This window comes from Callithrix jacchus, chromosome 3 (genome assembly GCF_049354715.1).
Source record: "Callithrix jacchus isolate 240 chromosome 3, calJac240_pri, whole genome shotgun sequence".
In the NCBI taxonomy this organism is placed as follows: domain Eukaryota; kingdom Metazoa; phylum Chordata; class Mammalia; order Primates; family Cebidae; genus Callithrix; species Callithrix jacchus.
Window position 1 is genome coordinate 84,917,853 of NC_133504.1, and position 23,318 is coordinate 84,941,170.

Below are 23,318 nucleotides of genomic sequence, written 5' to 3' on the forward strand. Positions count from 1 at the left end.
AAATTAACAACTCAAAATTTTAAAGTTTAGACATGAACCACCTAAAATCAGTAGTATGTATACCATGCTTAGGAAAAATTGTATTTATATGTACCTGATATATAAGTTTTAATTATCTCTTCTTTTCTTCAGACATAGAAGAAAGATAGCACCAGATAATATTCTTACTTTTAAATTTGTTTGTCCCACAGTTCTCTATAAATAAAGCATATTACAACATTCTGCAAAATAGATGTCACCATCAATAACCAGAACCAAAGACTCCCCCGTGTAGAGAGGCAACAAATACAACATGAAATACAAAAAACAAAAATATGGAATGTATTTTCACCAAAAGTTTAAATGCTCATTTCTGTAAGAGTTCTTCAATTCACAGGTATTTAACACTTCAAGAAAGAAAATCATTTACAATGAACATCTTATGCTGAAAAGCCATCATTCTCTGCAATAGAGAACAATAAAAGCAATTCATACCTTGTGTTCAAGGGAAAGGGATCAGTGAAATTGTTTGGAATAGGAGGAGCCATGGAATTTGAGAAATATCTTGAAATGCACAAACTTATTCTTAAGGAAAATTTCAGGCTCTTCATTGTACTTGCTGGTGGGTATTGTTACAGCTTAACACATCAGCCAAGCTCATTACAGTATTAATTTATATGATAATGCCTGATATCCATCATGATTTACACATGCCTTTTCTTTAAAACTTAAAATAGATTTTGAAAAGTTTAAAGTAATTATTGGCTTTCTACTCATGCAGATAGGGATGCTATAAGATTTTGGTGTCTTCTGGGGGGAAGAATTTGAAGGATTCATCTCAGATGTAAAAGATCTTTGATATGGGGAATAAATTATTTCTAAAATAATTTTACATATTTTGTTTCTCTTGAGGCTCAAGGTTGATGGAGTTGGGAAGGAGGTGGGAAGAGAGAAGTAAATTACTTTGGTCAGCAGACAAAGACCAGACTTGACATTGGTTCTAGAGTCTAGGTTATATCTTAAGTGGGTAAATTATACCCCAAATCAAATGGATATTGTTTCTTATAAGAGCACTAAGTAAAAAGAAAATAAAAGGCTGAGAGAGAGAGAAGCACACATTGCAAACAGAGATGCCATTGTATTGTGGCATAAAGTCCTCTCCTTCCTGATCCTGCCTCTGTTTGTACCTTCTTCGCCCATCAGCAAATCCCAAACAATGTTAAAGGTTTTAATTTGTGGCTTTACAAAGTAATCTAAAGCACTAATTTCAAACACTAGAATTTCTTAGTGAAAAGACTCTTCTAAATAGACATGCAAAGCAATTTAATTTTTCTAGATGCTTTGTCTCTAAACAATGCTTCTACGCACTCGGAATTCCCGTAAATTCTTCCCATATGTGATGAGTAAGTCTTGTGTCTTATCTATTTGTTTCCTGGCAAGATTCCTGATGCTGTCATAAAAGTGGTAGTTTCTATTATCATTGCCTATGTATTCTAGGCAAAAGTCATAGTTATTTTTTTCAAATAAATAATCCAACAATCCTTTCATTAAACGTCTCGATTAAGTGACATGTAAGACCAGAACCTCAGGGACTTAAGAACCTTGTTATTAAAACCCTATGAAAAACGGATTTGCTTTCTCCCCGTCATAATGACTGCAGTTTACTGTTTTGTAGGTAACTCTTCCCTCTCTCCCTCCTCTTCCCCGCTCCGCCCCCTTCACCCCACCAATCACCACCCCCACTTTCTGGGAAGTTTCTATTATAGAAGTGCAAAGGTTCTTAGAGCTCTAAAGTTATTTAAATGTAGACAAGATCAGCAAATGGAAACCCGAGTCAACACTTATATGGTAATCTACAATTTAAGAAAAATACCTCCTCATACATTATGCCATCGATTGCATTTTGTCATTTAAAGGCTGATACTCACTTTTATCTTGAAGAAGAGGAAAAATAAGACCAGCAAATCTAACTCTAAGCAGAGTTAATTCTGGTACAGCCTCTCCGAAATACACTGTTTCTCATAAATAGCTTCAGTTTCAGGAAGTAGGAATTAAAAAATAAAAAATCCTGTGACTGTCTCAGAATATGGTTGCGTAATTCAATTCCCGGACTTTCAGCAGTTTGCAGCATAAGACACACCCCTTAAGGAATTGCTTCGGTGAAAGGTATTCTGGGAGCCGTATTACTACAAAGTTCCTCCACCTAATGAAAGTGCAAGAAAAACTTATTTAGACTAAGAATGGAGAGTCCTCTTAGAGCCAAGAAGAGGGAATGTCAGTAAGAAACTATGAACATGATGTTGTTTAAATCTATTATCAAATGACAGACTCACATTAAAAGGCTTCATTCTGTGCTCTTAGAAGTGAGCTTCTTATCACAGAGACACATATATTACTAGGTTTATTTGAATTGGAAAATAAAGTTAGGACTTTTTGGAAAGAATATCTGATTAGGCTGACTAGTTTCACGGTGAAGAGTGTCTTATTGAGTTATGCAGTGGACATTGTCCTTCAATGGAACAACTGAAGTCTGCAACTCGAAATTTTGAAAAACAAATCAAAAGCACATGACAAGATTTCGAAATGTCAAAATATATTTTATTGAAAAAGTTATTGACATGAACAATATTTTAATTTTTCAACCCTTTTTGAGCCTGCCCGGTTAAAGTTTCCTCTAAAGTGAAGAAATAATAGGCTTCATTAATAGTAATTTGATAAATTTTGCTAAAGCCTTTAGTATACTGCCTAGAAACTGAGAGTGTGAAGGACTCGAAAACTTGTGTCATAAATTCTTTGGCAAGTTAATGGTTTTCAACAAAACAGGAGGAAATAATGGAATAGTCAGCTGCTAGATCACTTAAAACACGTTTTTTTGTGTGTGATAAATCACTATGTAATGCTTAATATATAACCTTAGAAGTTTAAATAACCAAATGGCACTGCTATAACAAAATTTTCTCTCTATTTATGTAAACACAGTTTCTCTCCTCTTCTATATGCATATTTTTGTGGAATGTTGTTTTATTCTAACTATAAGTTACATTCAACCATGAACTAATTTTTTAAAACTACAAATCTTATTGAGAAATGCCTTTTGAATAAATTTTATCATTTAATATTTATAAACACATATCATTTTATTTGTCTTTTTCACCAATTCTGAATTAATACTTGTACAATTCAATTTTTATGAAAGTTTAATACTTAGGGTCTATGGGCACAGAAAATATAAATGTGTAATTTCTTTCTTTTTCTTTTTTTCTTTTTTTGAGATGGAGTTTCGCTCTTGTTGCCCAGGCTGGAGTGCAGTGGCATGATCTCGGCTCACTGCAACCTCTGCCTACCAGGTTCAAGTGATTCTCCTGCCTCAGCCTCCTGAGTGGCTGGGATTACAGGTGCCTGCCACCACACCCAGCTAATTTTTTGTATTTTTAGTAGAGACAGGGTTTCACAATGTTGGCCAGGCTGGTCTTGAACTTCTGACCTCAGGTTATCCGCCTGCCTTAGCTTCCCAAAGTTCTGGGATTATAGGCTTGAGCCACTGCACCCGGCCCACATATTCTTACTATAGAGAAATATGACAAAAACTTTCTTTTTTAATTTTTATTTATTTATTTAAAAATTTTTAATTGCATTTTAGGTTTTGGGGTACATGTGCAGAACATGCAAGATAGTTGCATAGGTACACACATGGCAGTGTGATTTGCTGCCTTCCTCCCCTTCACCCTCATCTGGCATTTCTCCCCATGCTATTCCTCCCCAGCTCCCTTACCCCTGCTGTCCCTCTGCTATTCCCCCCAACAGGACCCAGTGTGAAGTGCTCCCCTCCCTGTGTCCATGTGTTCTCATTGTTCAACACCCACCTATGAGTGAGAATATGCGGCATTTCATTTTCTGTTCTTGTGTCAGTTTGCTGAGAATGATGGTCTCCAGTTTCATCCACGTCCCTACAAAGGACACGAACTCATTGTTTTTGATGGCTGCATAATATTCCATGGTGTATATGTGTCACATTTTCCCTGTCCAGTCTATCATCAATGGGCATTTGGGTTGGTTCTGGGTCTTTGCTATTGTAAATAGTGCTGCAAGGAACATTCGTGTGCATATGTCCTTATAGTAGAACGATTTATAATCCTTTGGATATATACCCAGTAATGGGATTGCTGGGTCAAATGGAATTTCTATTTCTAGGTCTTGAGGAATCTCCACAATGTGTTTTTAAATGAATCATGGGGAACATCAAATCACTAGGATATAAAATTTTTGTTAGATACTTTTAAAAGTGATGTGTGAGTTTTGTTTATTCAACATCAGATTTAGACTCTTTGTGTCTAGAGTTATAATGAAAGATGAATATCAACTTTAGGTGAAGGAGTCATTGTCTTTGCAAAATTCTATTTGGGGTTAGGGGAGCAAAACTGTTGGAAATTCAGTGCTCAGGAGGAAGGGCTGTACATTCCAGAGCCTAAAAGAGGGCACTGGATACTTGAATATGGAGAGAGAGGCAATGACACTGATTGAAGAGGAGGGAGCTCATAGGAGACATTGATGTTTATTACCGTTTGGACAACAGCCAAGATTGTCTCCAACAGGGATTCCTGGTAAGATCCTTAGAGTCCTGTAAAACACAAAGATAAAATGTCTCATTTATAATCCATTGTTGAGTTTTAGAAAGATTTCAAAGGTGGAAGTTTCATTACACAAATTTCAACTCTTTTAAGTGACTGAGATGTACACCTATAAGAGGAATACATTATGACACACAGGAAAACTGGATGCAGCACCACATTCATTTTCATTTTCTAGGTTTTATCATCTTGAATATAACATATAAAATGCTGACACAAGCTGATATCATTTGTTCATCTCAATAACATGTTTAGAGTTTTGTTTTTTTTTTGAGGCTGAGTCTTGCTCTGTCACCCAGGCTAGAGAGCAGTGGCTTGATCTTGGCTCACTGCAACCTCTACCTTCCACGTTCAAGTGATTCTCCTGCCTCAGCCTCCCAAGCGGCTGGGATTATAGGCGCCAGCCACCGCACCCAGCCAATTTTTGTATTTTTAGTAGAGATGAGGTTTCACCATCTTGGCCAAACCAGTCTCGAACTCCTCACCTGGTGATCCACCTGCCTTGTTCTCCCAAAGTGATGGGATTACAGGCGTGAGCCACTGCACCCAGCCGAGAATCTTTTGTGATAAGTGCTACATTGGTGCTACAGATGCAGACTGTGCACACAAGCAATGACCTTAAGGCAAAGAATGTAGTAGCAAAATCATATAACTGTTTTAGAAAGAATATGTACTGCTGTGGGAAGGTTGGAGTATGGAGCAAGATTTATGCAAGGGAGGGATCCTGGGAGGAGCCTATGCGGTTGAGGCTGCGGTGATTGTGCCACTGCACTCCAGCCTGAGCGTCAGAGAGAGACTCTTTCAGAAAATAAAATAAAAGTTAAGGGAAAACTACTAACACATGAAATGTAAAAATATAAATACTTAAAAGTAACATTAGAGTTTTTTGTTTGTTTACTGAAAATTACACTGACAAGGTGTACTATTTGAGTAAGTTTATATTTAACAAGGAAAAAAAAATCAAGTTACTCGGTTTGAGGGGAGTATATCCCAGGTAGAAATAAATACTCCCTCAAATCAGCTCCTTCCATGCTTGCTTACATGGACTCAAGCCCTCATAATGAGTGACTGGGGGCTTTAGGCCAGGATAAGTGAGGAGCCTCATAACTGACTGTGACCCTCTAACAAAGGCAACTAAGTTAACTTTTAAAATTGCTGCATAACAGGTTGCTACAAAGCTAGCAGCTTAAAACAGCGCTTATTAAACTACCTGTAAAATATTTGTAAATGAAGATGTGTTTTACACATCTATAAATGGTGTCATAACTAGAGAATTAAGTTTTTTTTTTTGGTTTGTTTTTCTGTTTTCTTTTTGTTTTTTTGAGTTGGAGTCTTGCTCTGTCGCCCAGGCTGGAGTGCAGTGGTGCAGTCTGGGTTCACTGCAACCTCCGCCTCCCAGGTTTAAATGATTCTTCTGCTCCAGCCTCCCGAGTAGCTGGGACTACAGGCGCTTGCCACCATACCTGGCTAATTTTTTGTATTTTTAGTAGAGATGGGGTTTCACCATGTTAGCCAGGATGGTCTTGATTTCCTGACCTCATGATCTATCCACCTTGGCCTCCCAAAGTACTGGGATTACGGGCATGAGCCACTGTGCCCGACCTATAAGTCTGTAATAATTTAGAGGAAAAATAAAGGTTCTATGATATACCAAAAAAAAAAAAAAAAGCACTCATTTATTATTTCAAGGTTCTGTCAGTCAGAAGTCTGGTCACACTTATAGCTGAGAGTGCTACAGTTCTTATCCGAGTCTTGGGGTGTCTTTCGAGGTTTATTCAGGTTTTTGCAGGATTGCAGTTGTAGCACTGAGGCCCCCATTTTCTTGCTAGCTTTTGACTGGGCCACTCTCAGCTCCTAGATGCGATTGGAATTTCCTTGCCATGTGGCCTTTATAGGCAGCTCCTGCATAGATATTTCCTCCTTCCATGTCAGCAGGAGCATGTCCTTCATGAAGGACTCAATCCTTTTAAGAACTCACCTGATTAGGCCGGGTGTGGTGGTGGCTCACACCTGTAATCCCAGCAATTTGGGACACCAAGGCAGGAGGATCCCCTGAGATCAGGAGTTCAAGACCAGCCTGGCCAACATGGTGATACCCCGTCTTTACCAAAAAATAATAAAATTAGCTGGGCATGGCGGTGTGCTCCTGTAGTCCCAGCTGAAGTGGGAGAATCTCTTGAACCCAGGAGGCGGAGGTTGCAGTGAACCGAGATTGCACCACTGCACTCCAGCCTGGACAACAGAATGATATCCTGTCTCAAAAAAAGAAAACAAAAACAAAAACTCACCTGATTAGGCCCAGCCCAGCTGGATCATCTTCCATTCTGTTAATGCAAAGATAATTGATTAGAAACCTAATCACAGCAGTGATATCCCAACATAGTTACAGGCTCTGCCTCTTCTCAAGAGGAGATTAAACAGACTGTGCATACAGGGGGTGAAGACTCAGGGGGCCATTTTAGAATTCTGCCCCCCACAGCACCTTTCCCACAGCTGCCTCCAGGTTGGGACAGAAATGATGGCCAAAACAGCTGACTCATTCCCCCCCCCCCACCCTTCAGGGGCCTTGTCTTTAGGGGATCCCTTTTCTCCTCACCATCTGACTGCTTTCTTGAGAGCCTGAATTTTGTTGTAAACCTCCATCATGTGAAAAATATCGAGGCTTTAAAGCATTGAGACCTGTCTCTTGGGGGATTGCTCTTACTTGGCTCTTTAAAAAGCTGTGTGTGTGTCACTGTAACACATGAAGATAATTACAAAAATCCAAAATGTTGGAAAAAGGACACAATGAGAACTCTGTCCTCGACTCCAGCCTTCTGTCCTCCATGAACCATGTTCTCATAATTAACCAATGTTATCCATTACATCTCCTTGTGGATAGTTCACATATTTATGTTTTTCCACAAATGCTAGCATTTTTGTGCTGCATTGTTTTTTCTTTAGTAGAGCATCCTTCACACATAGATTTAAATTGTTCATTTTATTTATTTGATTTCTTTTTTTGAAACAGAGTCTCGCTCTATCACTCCGGCGACACGATTTCAGCTTAGTGCAAGCTCCACCTCCCATGTTCAAGCGATTCTTATGTCTGATTTCTGAGTAGCTGGGGACTACAGGTGCACACCATCACTTGTGGCTAATTTCTGCATTTTTAGTAGAGACAGGGTTTCACCATGTTGGCTAGGCTGGTCTCAAACTCCTGGCCTCAAGTGATCTGCCTGCCTCAGCCTTCCGAAGGGCTGGATTAGAGGTGTGAGCCATTGGGTTTGGCTTTAAATTGTTCATTTTAATTGTGGCCACTTGACTTCAAGAATAGGGAAGAGAAAGAGATTTGGGCTGCTGCCTGTCCCTCATTTAGGAACTAGTGGAAAACAATTTAGGTCAGCTATCTCAGGTGATTCTAAATGTTTTCACACATCAGCAGAGAGTATCCACCATGAGGTGGTGAGACATACCTGAGCTGAACTGCACAGAATTTGAACGTCAGGGCTGGACAGGGGAGAGTTAGACAAGTGTGTGTCTCAGGTGCTTAGAATTCCTTGGACAGAAAGCAAGGTCATATAATTCATTTTTCAGCAAGTAACGCAAACATGTAACTCTTTATTTTGTTTTTACATGGCATGATTGTATTACCACAAATTAAATGCTTCGACTATTTATTTATTTATTGAGACGTAGTCTTGCTCTGTCGCCAGGCTGGAGTGCAGTGGAATGATCTCGGCTCACTGCAACCACTGCCTCCCAGATTCAAGCCATTCTCCTGCTTCAGCCTCCGGAGTAGCTGGAACTACAGACGCAGGCCACCACACCCAGCTAATTTTTATATTTTTAGTAGAGACGGGGTTTCACCATGTTGGCCAGGATGGTCTCTATCTCTTGACCTTGTGGTCTTCCCGCCTTGGCCTCTCAAAGTGCTGGGATTACAGGCGTGAGCCACTGTGCCCGGCCACACTTTATGTTATTTTTAAATTAAATGATGAGTCATTGATAAATAAAACAGCAAATCCTTCCTTTCTACATCAATAACACATGCCTATTGTTTTCTTCTATTTTGTTTACAATCCTAGCCCAACTTTTAGGTTAGGGCTTCCTGTTATTTTTCCCTGAAAGCATTTATGTAACTTCCTATAACCCCGACACCACTCAGGGCATTTGATGGTAGCAAGAGAGGTTAACTAAGTCTAAAAGCCACGCAAACTTATAACTTAGTTAACCTCACTTGCTTCACAGGAGCATTTAATTGCATCTACCTAATTTAAAAGATGTGGGTAGCAGTTCTATGTGCAAGAGAAAGTTTCACACATTAAGGCTATGTCAGGACCAGAGAATGAATTTATGACACAATCAAATTGGAACAAAATGACACAATCACATTGAAATGACACATTCACATCAAACAAAAAACAAGTTTTTTTTTTTGGTTCTTCTTTTCAAAAAGATAAGCCACAATAAGAGGGCCTCAAAGGTGATTGCCTGCTGCTCTCATCATCATATTTGCAATGGTGGTACACTGGAAGCCTTACATTTCTTCAGTCTGATGTAATTTTGGCCGCAGTACTTTCAGGCTTTAGTAATTTGCTTGTTTTAAGAGAAATAATAGAGGATTTTAAATAAATTATTTAATTAATTTTTTTGAGACCGAGTCTTGCTCTGTCACCAGGCTGGAGTGCAGTGGCGCAATCTCCGCTCACTGCAAACTCCGCCTCCTGGGTTCAAGCGATTCTTCCACCTAGCCTCCCGAGTAGCTGGGACCACAGGCATGTGCTAACACACCAGGCTAATTTTTGTATTTTTAGTAGAGATGGGGTTTCACCGTGTTGGCCAAGATGGTCTCGATCTCTTGACCTCGTGATTTGGCTGCCTCGGACTCCCAAAGTGCAGAATTACAGGCATGAGAATATTTTTTATAAACCCTTTCCTGAAATGTCTAGTATCTTCACTGCATAACTAAAATTCCTACTGTTTCTTTAACAGTAAAGACATTTCATTATCCAAGAATGGTGTTCATGTTTTTCTAGAAAAGCTATCATTATTTGTTTAAACTTTGATCTTGAATAAAAACAAAACAAGTAAAATCTGTAGTAAAATTGTAAAATAATCTCTTTATTAAAAAATAATTATTTTTAATGGTGTTCTACAAACAGAAACAATAACAAAGCCAATATTACAAATTACTTTGCCTAATTTAGATATGAGTGACTTAAAATTGCTACTTTTGCCAGTGTCCCCTGGTGATTTTCTGAAAATGTAATAAATTGAAAGTACGAAATAAAGAGTCACATTTCTTTTGGGCTCTGGCCCTATTTAAGCTTGTAGAAATTTTCTCGGCCTCTTGTCAGTTTTCAAATTAGAGATTGGAAACTCCAATTCTGAGAATATCCTTCTGTTGTATGAGTCCACTAGCATAATCAGATTGCATGCTTTATCTTCCACCTGCTCTCAAGTTCATCAGCTGAGAGAAGGTACCTGGCTGTCTCTTCTAGAGAAGAAATAATAAATGTTGATGATTAACAAACAAAATTGCAGCCCTTATGGGAATCTGCCTCACTTGTAAATGCACCCTTCTTTCCCTACAGTTACCGTACTTGGTTATACCTAGCTCTGATATAGTTCAAAACTTACCCCACCCACAGAACCTCTTTATCAGGTGTCATCAATGTCATTTTATTGCCAGTGAAACTGATTCACAAACAAGCAACTCTCCTGAACTCAAGGACAGAACACAGACAAATGAGGGGCTTCTGTGCATTTCCATCACCGGAATTTGGTTTCCATGCAAAGAAGTAGGCCACTGTGATCTCAGCCAGGCCAAGTTTTCTCCTCCTTCCTCTATCCTCCGTCTTCTTTCTCCTTCACTGCAAGTGTTCTCAACCTCTGGGCCATGGACTGGTGGTGGTCCATGGATTCTTAAGAACCCAGCAGCAAAGCAGGAGGTGAGCTCAGGGCCAGCAAGGGAAGCTTCCTCTGTATTTACAGTCGATCCCCATCACCTGCATTACTGCCTGAGCTCTGTCTCCTGTCAGATCACTGGGGCATTCGATTCTCATAGGACTGGAACCCTACACATGGGAGGTATCTAGGTTGCAAGCTTCTTATGAGAATCTAATGCCTGATGATCTGTCACTGTCTCCCATGATCCCCAGATATATCTGTCTAGTAGCATGAAAACAAGCTCAGGGCTTCCACTGATTCTATGTTATGGTGAGTTGTATAATTATCTCATTATATATTACAATGCAATAATAATAGAAATAAAATGCACAATAAATGAAATGGGATTGAACCATCCTGAAATCATTCCCTGCTGTCCCTACCCCAGTTTGTGGAAAAAGTCTTCCATGAAACTGCTCCCTGGTTGGGGACCACTGGTCTCTACAGGATTTATCTTCTCTCTCTCTTTTTTTTTTTTTTACCTAGTCTGTAGTCCAGGCTGGAGTGCAATGGTGAGGTCTTGGCTCACTGCAGCCTCTGCCTCCTGGGTTCAAGCGATTCTCCTGCCTCAACCTCCTGGGTAGCTGGGACTACAGGTGTCTGCCACCACCTCCGGCTAATTTTTGTATTTTTAGTAGAGACGGGGTTTCACTATGTTGGTCAGGCTGGTCTTGAACTCCAGACCTCAGGTGATCCACCCACTTCAGCCTCCCAAAGTGCTGGGATTATAGGCGTGAGCCATTGCGCCCGGCCAGGTCTGTCCTCTCCTGACGCCTACTGTCCTTAGGCTCATTCTGAACCTTTTCCCTCAGGCAGAAAAGTAGCATTACCTTATTCACTCTAAGCTATAAAGGACTCCTGAGAGTTTCCCGTTTCATCAGGTACCAGCTTTTACTTGTGAACTCTGGAAGTGCCTTCCGGTGGAAGCGGCAGGAGAAGCAGCTACTGGATTGGTCTGCTGGGTGTGAGGCGAGGGCAACCTGGAGCAAGTTCAAATCTGGCCTCTGTGGGAGGCGAAGGTTGCAGTGAGCCGAGGTCGCGCCACTGCACTCCAGCATGGGCGACAGAGCGAGACTCCGTCTCAAAAAAAAAAAAACAATCCCATTTCTGTTGTTGCTCGTCACACTCCACCACCATTCTCTGGGCCTCAGTTTACTCATGTGTAAGGGGGTCTGCGATGAGTAGAGGAGCTCGCGCATGCCAAGCACCTAGCTTGCTTGGTATCCTTGGAGTCACCTAAAGAATAGTTCAACTCCTCGCCTGCCCCTGCCCCGGGACAACACTCATTTGGGGGAAAACCCCCTCAATACTGAAGTGATCCAGTTCCCGTTTCTCTAGCTCGCCAATCGGGCTCTCTGGTTAGGCCACTGGTTTGGGAAGGCGCGGTACGGGTCGGTGCACCGCGCACCCAAACCCCAGCCAGAGAACTGAGGGAGGCGACCGGGGGGCTGGCTGCCTCCAGCGAAAGCGCCGGCGACACCTCGTGAGGAAGGAAGGGGCGGAGCTGGGCTGGCGCTCCGAGCCTGAAAACGTCCGCGCCTTCGCTGCGCGCGTCACTGAGGCCCCGGGCGCCGGAGGACGCGTTCTGCAGCCAGTGGGAGGGGACGCCGTGTGCTCGGGAGGATCGGCGGCCCGGGGTCCCTGGTCGCTGGCTCCGTCCCCCGCATCACCCGGCTCACACCTGCCCGCGTGGGGGAGCAGCGGCTGGGGGCTCTCTGAGCCGGGAGAGCCCGACAGCTCAGGAGAGTTCCTGGACTCCCCAGCCCCAGGTACCTTTGGGGCGGCGGGCTGGGGATGAGGTGGGAACTGGCCCTTTTCTGTTCCTCCTGCGCAGACAGCAGCTTTGTCCGGGTGGTTTTCGGGGTGTCGGATAGGAAGCCACCCCCCGCCGCTCCTGCCGACCTGGCTGACTGGCACACGCTCATGCTATGCTAAGCAAAGCCTGCAAAAATTATAGACGACACCTCCCTGTTTAATAAAAATGAGAATATTTACATAAATGAGGAAATATTGGAGATGGGGTGTGTTTTCTCTGTACTTTAGTGTTCTTTGCCACGTTTTTCTAATCAGAAAACAACAAAAATGCCATTTATGCAGTGTGGCTTCAGAGCAGTTGTGTGTGACCCCCCCCCCCCACCTGCCACAGCCCCACGCTCTCTGCGGCCGAGCGAGACCTTTCTGAGGGGCCCTGGGCTCCCCAGAGCGCCAAGATCCTTGGTCCTAGACCTCACTTTTTGCTTCAGTCTGGTTCATGAGAGAAATATAGTCATCCGTTGTTTTCTGAGACTTTCCCCAGATTTCAGAGGAAAGGTGTAATTTACCCAATCCTCTAAGCCAAAATCCACACTGAGAGCCTCACTGCGCAGTCACTGTCCGCAGCGACCGGGAAGTGGGGTCAGGCAAATCAGGGAGTGTGGGAGAAGGAAAATCTCATACCTGAAAAACACCGAGCTTTCCTAAGGGTTTCCTCCTGCTGTGTTTGGTTTTCACATTTTGTTGTCGATGTTGGTTGTTTTTGCAAGACCTGTGGCTTTAGTATTACTTCTGCCTAACAGCTGTGCTAGAGCTCACAAACGTCTTCAGAGCCACACTTCAGGGTGATCCTGTTGAGCAGGGTTAGGCAGGAGCATAACTTGGTCTTTTGCTCTGTTCCAAGTTTCTGTTCCCCTCCTGTGTGTTCAGTATTTGGTGTTCATTAGGGAGAAAAGCCTAGAAACTTCCTACTTGCAACCACCCAAAGACATAACTCTTTCTTGAGAATATATTCAGAAGGAACTGGGGAGAGGGGGGTGGGGGAGAAATGAAAGTAAAAATTTTCGCCATCCAAAGCAGACTCCATTAGTGTAGTCAATTTTGTTTTGAAAAACAGACTTGTTAAAGCATGAGAAATCTTGTTGGCGTGCATGACCACCCAGGGGTGCCAAGCTTTCTGTTAAACTGCTTAGACACCTGGCTTCTTTTAGCGAAAATATCTCTATATGTCTTTTCATTTATGACATTTTAAGGCCAAACATCCTTCTGCAAAGTGAGGGTAGTATGTCTCTTCACTGGCTTTGCAGGACCTCAGGGTGTGTGTGTGTGCGTGTGTGGGTGGGTGTGGATGTCTGTGTGTGTGCGCGCGTGTGTGTGGGGGGGAGTTACAGGGAGGGTAGCAGAAATGGAAGTGCTGGTTTTTGCACATAACACCTCTACACGTATCCATTCTTCTTTCCCCAGAGAGGAATCAGAAGCCTTGCCCTGAATCTAACCCTTCTCTTCCCAACTCTAAGCCTCCCAGGTGAGTGTATACATACTGATGTCTAGCACAGAAGAGCTGGATACTCAAGAATGCAGCATCCATCCCTTCTGTATTAAGCTTTTAAAGACAGAGTTCCCGACTGCATTGCTTCTTTTTATTTCAATATTTATTGTAGTTCCTTTGTTAATACAGATCCATTTGTCAGATATTCAGTGTTTTACGACTTTTCCATGTTAGATATTTACAGTTTACCCCTTTAATGATATTTTGCTAATCTTCAACCACAGTCAATTCCATAAAAATCAGATGGTTGGTGACTTTGTAAAGAAAGTATTCGCTAAGTGTTTGAATAAAAAATATTTTCCATGTCCATATTTTATACCATGTGCATCGAAGTGCACATGGTATAAAATTCCAAAGGTACAGAGTGTGCAGTGGCAAGTCAGTCCCCTTTCTATCCTGGGCCCCCAGTTTCTGTCTCCAGAGGTAGCCATTGTTACCACTATATAAAATCATTGTTCCTCTCTTTCTTTGATAACTTAAGACTAACAGATTTTAAAATGCTGTTTTGAGCAAATGTGCACCAGTGATTTTTTTTTTAATCTCACAATTTTAAGTACATTATTTTAGTTATTTGTTAGCTTCTGTCTTTCCTGTTTTTCTGCTGGCACTCTGAAATGGCAGGATATTCAGGCCAGTTTGTAGAAGGACCTTGCGGCTTTGGAGATAAACAAATAGATTTGTTTCTACGTTCCTTGAGGTTAGAGATCAAGATAGTCTTCAAACAACTTGCTACAATTATCAATGAGTACTAGGTCCATGCTAACATTATATACCCAGGCTTAAGGATAACTGATATTCACAGTAACCTGGTGCTTCAGAGCCTGTTTCTCCTATGAGGTAGCACTAACGGCGTATTTCCCTCCCCAGTATTAGATTCTCATTTGGTGCCTTGCTGGTTGTAGCCCCCACACCTTTATGTCCCCCTTCTCTACAGGTTAACTGCTAAAGTTTGTGAAGTAACTGGTAACCAGGGAGGCGGTGTTTGTAACAGTTAAGAGAGAGTGCATTAGAGTTTGAATCCTGTCTTTGACATTGGATTTGTGATCTGGGCTGGTTTTTAAACTTTCTGAGATTCCTTGTTCCAGATCTGAGTTGAAGTCCTGGAACAAGTAAACTCAATAAATATTTATAGAGTTCTCCATTTTAAATACACAAAATATTGATTGGCCATTATTAATACCCATTTTTAGAATGAAGTAATATTCCTGTTCTCTCTCCCTCTTTTTCTTCCTCTTTCTTTCTCTCCTTTTTTTACTTTTCAACATCCTAGTTCCTCACCTCTACTCAATACATTCCTCTGAACACCTGATTCCTTGTGATTTTCCCGTCCCACTGAAACCTCCAAAAAAAAAAGAGAAGAGTATAGACCTTATATCACATTTCACATCAAGCATATCACATGATGACTGCTTTTTCTCCCATGAGTGGCCATTCAATGGGGCCATATATTGCATAAAATATCAGTCTTTCCCTTGAGCACTCTGTAGAAAAGAGGTTAATGCCTAGCTGAGGCATACAAACCATGGTCATAAAGTAGAAGTCACTCCCCTGAGCCTAGCTCCATCATGGCTTATGCTGGTATTGAGACATATGATTTAATCTGAGATACATAGATAGGTCTATGCCAAGACACTCAACACAGAGCCACTTTACAGAGGGATCCAACCCAGTACTCCTTGAAAAAATAAAATAAACTTTCTGAAATTCAGCATGCTCATCAGTGAAGCAGTGATTCACAGGGTTATGTTGAAGAATAGATGACCTGTTGCCATCAAAAAGCAGGTTAGTGGCCCACTACATGCAGAGTCCAATTAACAAGAGTGAGGTCTGGCACCAAAAAAAGGGAATTCCTAAGTGAGCCTGGAGAAGGGGGCACAAAATGTCCTTGCTTTGTCCACATGCAGAATGTGCTGCTTCACTTTTGGAGCAGAAAGTGGACACTTTTATAAAGCAAGGTGGGAAGTGAGCCAGAGCAGGGGGTCCCCCACTTGCCTGGTGCCTTATCTACCAGACAGTAAAGTTGGCTCCTTCCTGGGAAGAAATATAAGTTATATAAGTGGCTGTGGGCATGCTTTTGCTATGGTCTCGTAGTAGGTGTGAGTTCTGAGGCCACCCCCTGGAGGTGAGAGTTCTGTGGGAGCATGCTTTGGTCTACAAATCAACTGTCAACTCTCCAGGAGAGATCAAAGTCAAGATCGTCTTGGAGCACATAGTTAGATATACTTGCCTGCAGGGAGCCAGCCCTGTATCACCCGTGGGTACCCCATGTTCGGTAGTGACAAAGGAATGAGAAAAAGACAGATTAAGAGTGCAAAGAGTGGGACCAGGGGGCCATCACATATTACTCTGGAGGAGGCAGCGAAAGCCCTGAACTCTGATCATCCACACTATTTATTGGTTACAGTCACTTTGATCTACAAGGTAGGGGTGGAGTAATAGTGGAGAGTGGGTGACGTGATGATGGAGTGAATCAGTGAGCCAGAAGTGAATTAGTGAGCCAGAACTGGTATGTCATTCTAAGCATTGATAACAATGGTGGTTTAGGAGTTTCACAAAACAAGAACATGTGGTTATCTTTAGCTTACTATCTATGTGCAGCTGATGGAATGCGGGCCTTATAAGGAGCCTACAGCTCTGGCTATGTCATAGTGCTATGAAGAGGTTTTATGTCCTTGAGCACAATGTTTATGGTAACAGAGTAAGGTCACCCTGGACCAGAACGTGAGGCATGAAGAGGCCTTCCTCCTCAGAGGCCTCCTGCAGCCTTCCACAGTTTGTTGTTCCTTGTTTATATGTTACTTAAAACCAATTTATGTAGGCACTCTGTAAGTCCTTTCTCCTTTGCTGCTTTTCCCAACACTTGCCCTATAGGGAATGTCTGGTCAGGAGAGGTGAACGGTTACATTTGCATTTCTGAAGAGCTAAGTAGGAAGCAGGGCGGAAAGGAGGAAAAAGAAAATAATTTTAAAAAATTAAACGATTATTGAGAAAAACGGAGGTACTTCATTACAATGTTTCAGGGACTTAGCACTCTTCTGGTACATGAAAGGCATGTAATAAGTAGTAGCCCTTATTCCTGTCTATATTAGTTTGTTCTCACACTACTGGTAAAGACATACCTAAGACTGAGTAATTTATACAGGAAAGAGATTTGGTGGACTCACAGTTCACATGGCTGGGGAGGCCTCACAATCATGGCAGAAGGAAAGGAGGAGCAAGTCATATCTTACATGGATGGCAACAGGCAAAGAGTTTGTGCTGGCAAACTCCCCCTTTTAAAACCATAGATCTGGTGAAACTTAATCACGATCACAAGAATAGCATGGGAAAGACCTAGCCCCATGTTTCAGTTACCTCCCGTCAGATCCCTTCCACAATATGTGGAAATTGTGGGAGCTATAATTCAAGATGAGATTGGGGTGGGGACACAGCCAAACCACATCCCTGTCTGGGTTTGCTGTGGTCTTATACCTTCATAAGATAGGTGAATGTATCCATCAGCTCAGTTTCTATTATGATGCAGTAACAGATGACCTCAAAAATCTCAGTGGCTTATTGGAAGAAGGGTTGACATTTTGGTTAATATTACCTGTCCTTTATATATCTGTCTTCGGCTCTTCCCTTTGGGACCAGACTGAGCAGCCCCTTGTGGGAACTGTTGAAGTTTTGACAAGAGAAAGAAGGAAGGAAGAGTGGCTTTTAAGCTTCTGCTTGGAAGTAAGTTTCTGCATCACTTCCATTCATGTTTCATTGACATGGTTGTTAACAAAGTGAATCATTGTTTTAAAGGGGCAGGTCTAGTAGGGATAGACCTGCAGAAACAGGGTAGCAAATATTTGAGAGTAATGCAGTCTGCCTCAGTGTTTGTTGGATGGAGTAACAATCGTGAACCCAGAGATTCATCAAACCCAGAGAACCGATCTACACCAAGGCACTCATAGCCACTGATGTATAAACCAGAATGCCATTATTTTTCCCTAACAGTGGATAAAGTATCTGCCCTGAGGACTGAGTATAAGAACCTATATGGGGTAATGGGATAAGCTTTTCTTGTGGTGGAGTAGCTCAGAAGACTGAATTATAAAATAATAGCTTATATAAAGCATACAAAACCAAAATTTGGATGTTACCAAAAGACTATTTAGATCCAGAATACACCACGGTTTTTACTTCAGTTTTCCTTCTGGAATTCTTATTGCCTAAAGTCCAAGAATGAACTAGATTGATGGTAGCATATCCTAAACAAAGCTGGAGATCCCCGACAGACTCTTGCGCTTCTTTTTCAGGCTCTTGTTAATAGCAAATGCTTTTCTTGTGGACTACTAATGCATCATCTCATGACTTATAATTATCCTTTTATGCTGTCTGCTTCCTGGATAATGGGACTTTATTACTATAATGAAAGCGTCTTCAAATCACAGGGTAAAATGGATTAACCACTTCTACCCATTGTGTGTTAATTCTTGCTGACTTTGGTTTCATAGTAAGTTTTACTACGTCAGCACAGGACTCTGAGGATTTTTCTCAATTTTTCTCCTTATAGCTGGACATCTGTGACCTGCTTGGGTAGAGCAATATGATGCAATAATGTTCAAAAAATATATTATGAAAATAAAATCGAAGATGCATTTTCAAATCAGTGGAAAAGAAATATTGCTTAGTTATGTCATTGGTTGAATAATTGAATAAACTGAGAGTGATTTTCAGCAGCAGAACTTTGCAAAACAGAAAGGAAAATTGTATTTTAAAAGTAAATAACAAGGCTGAGAATGGTGGCTCCTGCCTGTAATCCAAGCACTTTGGGAGACCGAGGTGGGTGGATTGCCTAAGCTCAGGAGTTTGATGGCAGCCTGGGCATTATGGTGAAACCCCGTCTCTACTAATATACGAAAAATTAGCCTGGAGTGGTGACACATGCTTGTAGTCCCACCTGCTTGGGAGGCTGAGGTGAGAGAATTGCTTGGACCTGAGAGGCAGAGGTTGCAGTGAGCCAAGTTCACGTCACTGCCCTCCAGCCTAGCAAGATGCTGCCTCAAAAAAAAAAAAAGTAAATAGCAGGAGGATAGAATGGGAAGGAAAATATTCCGTTTTTGTTTATTTGTTTGTTTGTTTGCTTGCTTGTTTTTGAGATGGAGTCTCGCTCTGTCGCCAGGCTGGAGTTCAGTGGCGTGACTCTCAGCTCACTGCAACTCTGCCTCCTGAGTTCAAGCAATTCTCCTGCCTCAGCCTCCCAAGTAGCTGGGACTACAGGTACTTGCCACCACGCCCGGCTAATTTTTATATTTTTACTAGAGACGGGATTTCACTATGTTGGCCAGGATGGTCTCGATCTGTTGACCTCGTGATCCACCTGCCTCGGCCTCCCAAAGTGCTGGAATTACAGGCGTGAGCCACTGCTCCGGGCCTGGTTTTTGTTTTTTATATTTCAAACCCGCATAATTTTGATGCCAACATCTAATATAGGTGGCAAACAAAAAATAATGAAACTACAAATCAATCTCACTTAAGACTGATGATCTCAAAACCCCAAATCAGTATAAGCAGGTAGTGACCAGTAGCAGCAGCAAGTGAGAGTCATTCAAGGAATGCAGCGGCACTCAGTATCTCTCTATGTACTGTTTCACTTACCGCCACGCTAGAGTTTCGGAATTCTATGCAGCTCTTAAAGAATTAGGTATATTTGTTTGTGTAAATATGAAGAAATAATCACTCATGTATATTATTAATTGAAAAATTGGTTAGGCGTAGTGGTTTACGCCTGTAATGCCAGCACTTTTGGGTGGGCGAGGCAGGCGGATCACCTGAGCTCAGGAGTTTGAGAGCAGCCTGGCCAACATGGCGAAACTCTATCTCTACTAAAAAATACAAAAATTAGCCAGGTGTGGTGGGGTGTGTCTGTAATCCCAGTTACTTGGGAGGCTGAGGCAGGAGAATCGCTTGAACCTGGGAGATAGAGTTTGCAGTGAGCTGAGATCATGCCACTGCACTCCAGCCTGGGCGACAGAGACTTGTCTCAAAAAAAAAAAAAAAAAAAAAAAAGAAAGAAGAAGGAAAAAAAAGAAACAAAAAAAAAATCAAGTTTCAGAACTAAGTACAGCATGTTTTATAGCATGTTTCTATTTGAGTAAGGATTTTTTTCTCTCTGTGGAGAAATTCTGTGTGTGTGTGTGTGTGTGTGTGTGTGTGTGTACACACATAGTTTTATGCTGGTTATATAAAGAAAATTTCTGTAAGGATGAAAGTAGCTTTTATCGTGGTTGTACTCTAGGAGAGGAAGACAAAGAATTCAGGTGGGGGAGAGATACTTGTTTTTAAAATCCTTAGTTAGTGTTTGAATTTAAAAATCATGTGCATGTACTTTTAAAATATTAACTTTGTTTGAAAATGACATTGTATGTTGAAGTAACTTCACAAAATTTTGGTAGCTATTTCTCCATCTTGTTATACTGCTTTTAAATACTCAACTGATTATCAAAGCAAGTGGAGGGCACCTCAGACCATCGGCTCTGGAGGGACGCGGTTAACAACAGTTAGATTGTGCAATTTGTAGCTAATGACAGTTTTGTCCATCCAGTCACTGGGCACCACTGAAAAAAATGAGTATTACCAGTGCAAGCCATGATATTTAGAACTACCTCATGGAGACTTATATTCTTCTTCTTCTTTTTTTTTTTGAGACGGAGTTTCACTCTTGTTACCCAGGCTGGAGTGCAATGGTGCAATTTCGTCTCACCGCAACCTCTGCCTCTTGGGTTCAGGCAATTCTCCTGCTTCAGCCTCCTGAGTAGTTGGGATTACAGGCACGCGCCACCATGCCCAGCTAATTTTTTGTATTTTTAGTAGAGACGGGGTTTCACCATGTTGACCAGGATGGTCTCGATCTCTTGACCTCGTGATCCACCTGCCTCGGCCTCTCAAAGTGCTAGGATTACAGGTGTGCGCCACTGCGCCCGGCCAAGAGACTTATATTCTTAAAAGTCTGTAAGTCTAACATTTGAAATTATAGAATAAAATAACCATTTAAAGCATTTACTAGTTTTAATCATTTACCTGTTAGAAATCAAAGTGGATATAAAGAGGAGATAAAGGAAAAATGTTGAAGTTGTTTGTGTATAAGTATTAAGTTTCTTTAACCAGGTTTCACAATTCATAATATATATATAATTATAATCCAGTTAATAAACTGTAGGTTTTCTTTATGTGTATATCTTCTGAGGATATTCAAACCAAAGGAATTTTTTATTTTCAATTTTTTTTTTAAAGTACACCTGTCATATTTTCTCTGGGCTCAAGTTACTCTGTTTAAGTGAGAGAGGAACTGAGGTTTCTTTATGCTTCCCTCAAATCATTTTATTATAAAAAATCATTCTTTGTTATTGTCTGCATTTTATGTATGGTCTTATAGTCAAACTAGAAATGAAAAAGATAGGTAAGATTAGTGCAGTGATTTTTTAGGTCTTGTTATAAGATTTCACATGTCGACTAGTTCACTTAAAGTATTATGTCTGTATTGTTTTCCTTAAGTACAAATAAATTGCCTATCAGGAGATGTTCATCAAAACATTAGAATCAAAGTTCTCAATGCTTCGTGTGTAAGCAGAAACTAACATGGTAATTTAATTATTGCAGGTGGGCCTTGTGCACATCATGTCCAGTTTTGAAGATGCTGACACAGAAGAGACAGTAACTTGTCTCCAGATAACGGTTTACCATCCTGGCCAGTTGCAAAGTGGAATATTTCAGTCAATAAGGTTTTGTAAAAGAGACAAATTCCCTTCCAGTGAAGTGGTGAAATTTGGGCGAAATTCCAACATCTGTCATTATACTTTTCAGGACAGACAGGTTTCTCGAGTTCAGTTTTCTCTGCAGCTGTTTAAAAAATTCAACAGCTCAGTTCTCTCCTTTGAAATTAAAAATGTGAGTAAAAAGGCCAATCTGATCATGGACAGTAGAGAGCTGGGCTACCTAAATAAAATGGACCTGCCATACAGGTGCATGGTCAGATTCGGAGAGTATCAGTTTCTGATGGAGAAGGAAGATGGCGATTCATTGGAATTTTTTGAGATTCAATTTATTTTATCTCCAAGATCACTCTTGCAAGAAAACTACTGGCCACTGCACAGGCCCATACCCGAGTATGGCATTTATTCATTCTCTTCCTCCCAAAGCAGTTCTCCTACAGAAATGGATGAAAATGAGTAATGAATACAGAAGGTCTAAGAGAAGAAATATGAAGGATGAAGAACTCTGTAGATGCTCTACAGACACTGCTTATTAAGCGTTTGTTAGGGTAGTATGTTATAGTCATCTGTTATGCTGTGAAATTTGGAATTTCAGTGTTATCACTTTGAAGTCTGTAAATTGTGTTAGTCATTAACTTAGTCACCTGCTGTATTCCTGGAGCTACACAAAATTATTTTAACCACTCATCTGTGAGGATTAATATACAAAAAGATATCCTTTGGGATGAAATAGTGTTCTCAAAATAAGGTTATATTATTTTCTTTTTCTGCTTGATTTTCATCTGTTTTTTGCTTTGTTTTTGTAAGGAACCGGCTCTTGGTTTGGTCACATTATTTCACAGCAGCCATTTGTTTTCAAGGCCAAGGCTCCAGGCAGGTTGTTACCCGTGTTCGTAGCCTGTCAGTACTTGCAGCACCGGAGTACTGGAATAGGTTCTAGAATAGCGTCTGTGCATCACTGTGGGTTTAGTATGGGAGGACTTACTTGAGAAATACTACCTTGCTTTTCTATGACTTCTTTTTACAGAATTGTAGTATGTTTGCTCCTAAGACGACAGCTCTCTTTATCTATCAGCATCTAAGACAAATATTTAAACATTTTAAAGCACCACTGTGTTATGTTTAGAATTATTTACTTACAAAATTAGAAGTTTGATTTTTATGTTATACGAAATTTTAAAATTTCACAAATTCACCTTTGTAATAGTATCCATGTACATAATAAAGTCAATTTTTTTCTAGATAAGGGAAAGAACTGTTCTTGGGCCACCTTTCATAGATAAATGTATGTGAAAATGTTTGTAATAAATACTTAAATATTTCCAAATGTTAACTTCAAAAAGTTTTTTCAGTTCTTATTTTGTTTAAATTTAAGATACTTATTCAACTCAACTAAGATAGTGAATGTTAAGTAGATAATGGTAACCATTTAGTTTAGTTAAATTGTAGTATTGCCAGGTAGTAAGGCTTATTATACAATTTTCCAGGTAAATGAAATTTCCTATAGTAAGAGGTCTATATTTTTGTAACATCCTTTAAAAAATGCTTTTGTGAACTCTCCAGCCTCTTAACAAAACAGGCTTTAAACCTTGTCTTGATTCAGACCATCAGTCTATTCCCCGGCAATAGTATGTGATATCCAGCACCCTAACCCTGACTCCCCAGCCCTGGAACTATCCCAGTAGGGTGAAATATTTGTCCCTCTGCAAAGTGGCCTGAATGATTGCTTTAGATCCT

The 23,318-nt window shown here is 40.9% G+C and overlaps 2 protein-coding genes across 19 annotated transcripts in view; one reads left to right on the forward strand and one right to left on the reverse strand.

Moving 5' to 3' along the window:
* The window catches only part of ALPK1 (alpha kinase 1), a 182,424-nt gene extending 180,326 nt beyond the window's left edge, over window positions 1-2,098 (reverse strand). For all 17 annotated transcript variants that reach the window (XM_054253050.2, XM_054253048.2, XM_054253045.2 and 14 more), the window contains exon 1: window positions 1,908-2,098. The gene's annotated coding sequence lies outside the window, so the exon portion shown is untranslated. The remainder of the gene's footprint in view (window positions 1-1,907) is intronic.
* A 9,995-nt stretch (window positions 2,099-12,093) lies between these two features.
* TIFA (TRAF interacting protein with forkhead associated domain) lies at window positions 12,094-22,923 on the forward strand. 2 transcript variants are annotated; one of them, XM_008992835.5, is made up of 4 exons: window positions 12,094-12,307; window positions 13,755-13,815; window positions 17,473-17,556; window positions 21,469-22,923. In XM_008992835.5, the coding sequence occupies exon 4, from the start codon at window positions 21,487-21,489 to the stop codon at window positions 22,039-22,041; it is 555 nt and encodes a 184-aa protein (XP_008991083.1). In that variant the 5' UTR covers window positions 12,094-12,307; window positions 13,755-13,815; window positions 17,473-17,556; window positions 21,469-21,486; the 3' UTR covers window positions 22,042-22,923. The 2 variants fall into 2 exon arrangements, with proteins under 2 accessions (XP_008991083.1, XP_008991082.1); XM_008992834.5 differs by lacking the exon at window positions 17,473-17,556.
* The last annotated feature ends 395 nt before the right edge of the window (window positions 22,924-23,318 follow it).

Coding starts and splice junctions, on each gene's coding strand:
- TIFA (XM_008992835.5), top strand. CDS start 21,487: ATGTCCAGTTTTGAAGATGCTGACACAGAAGAGACAGTAACTTGTCTC.